Raw genomic sequence first — 570 nt, 5'->3', positions numbered from 1 at the left:
TGACAAGCCCGGGGGCGCCAGTGAGGGTGCGGAAAGGAGAACCCACTAGACAATGTCCGTGACATCTGCGAGGCTTGGGGCGTGGTATAGGGCAGGTTGAAGCCACATATAGCGCATAAGGCTGGGGTGCGCCAAGTCAGTCCATAAAGAACCGGGGGTCAAGATAAACCAGAGCACCGTGTCCAAGGGGACAAAAGGCAGCCTCCCTGATAAAATACATACCATCAGAGACATGGCAGGTAAGAACGAGAGTGCTTGATCGCCAACTTGGCATGGTAGGGGCGTTGGAGAGATCACGGCCACTCCTAGGGCCCCGTGCCGTGACAAATTGGTGCATTGGCTGGGAACTTGGCCATGCATGGGGGAGGAACCTGTGTCCCTGAAAGGGGAAATGAACCCAGGGGCTAGAATAGAAATATGAACGTTTGTAGAAAGACAGTTTTAACACAGCTCGCTAGGTGGAACTGGATAAAGATACCCATTGCCCAGAATTCTGTAGCAAGACTGAGGCCCTGAACCAGGAAGACAAGGTCAGGGTAGTCATGGCTCAGGAAGGGGTTATGGAAGGCC

At 53.7% G+C, this 570-nt stretch overlaps 1 protein-coding gene across 1 annotated transcript in view; it reads right to left on the bottom strand.

The window, feature by feature from the left end:
- IQCG (IQ motif containing G) overlaps positions 1–234 on the bottom strand; it is a 34,502-nt gene extending 34,268 nt beyond the window's left edge. The window contains exon 1 of the mRNA XM_019503054.1: positions 223–234. Within this exon, the coding sequence (XP_019358599.1) occupies positions 223–234 (12 nt within the window). The remainder of the gene's footprint in view (positions 1–222) is intronic.
- Between the last annotated feature and the right edge of the window lie 336 nt (positions 235–570).

Source organism: Gavialis gangeticus, unplaced genomic scaffold (genome assembly GCF_001723915.1).
Source record: "Gavialis gangeticus isolate Ggan-Ray unplaced genomic scaffold, GavGan_comp1, whole genome shotgun sequence".
NCBI lineage: Eukaryota > Metazoa > Chordata > Crocodylia > Gavialidae > Gavialis > Gavialis gangeticus.
The sequence above is the reverse complement of the archived record's forward strand: the minus strand, read 5'-3'. Positions and strand labels throughout refer to the sequence as shown.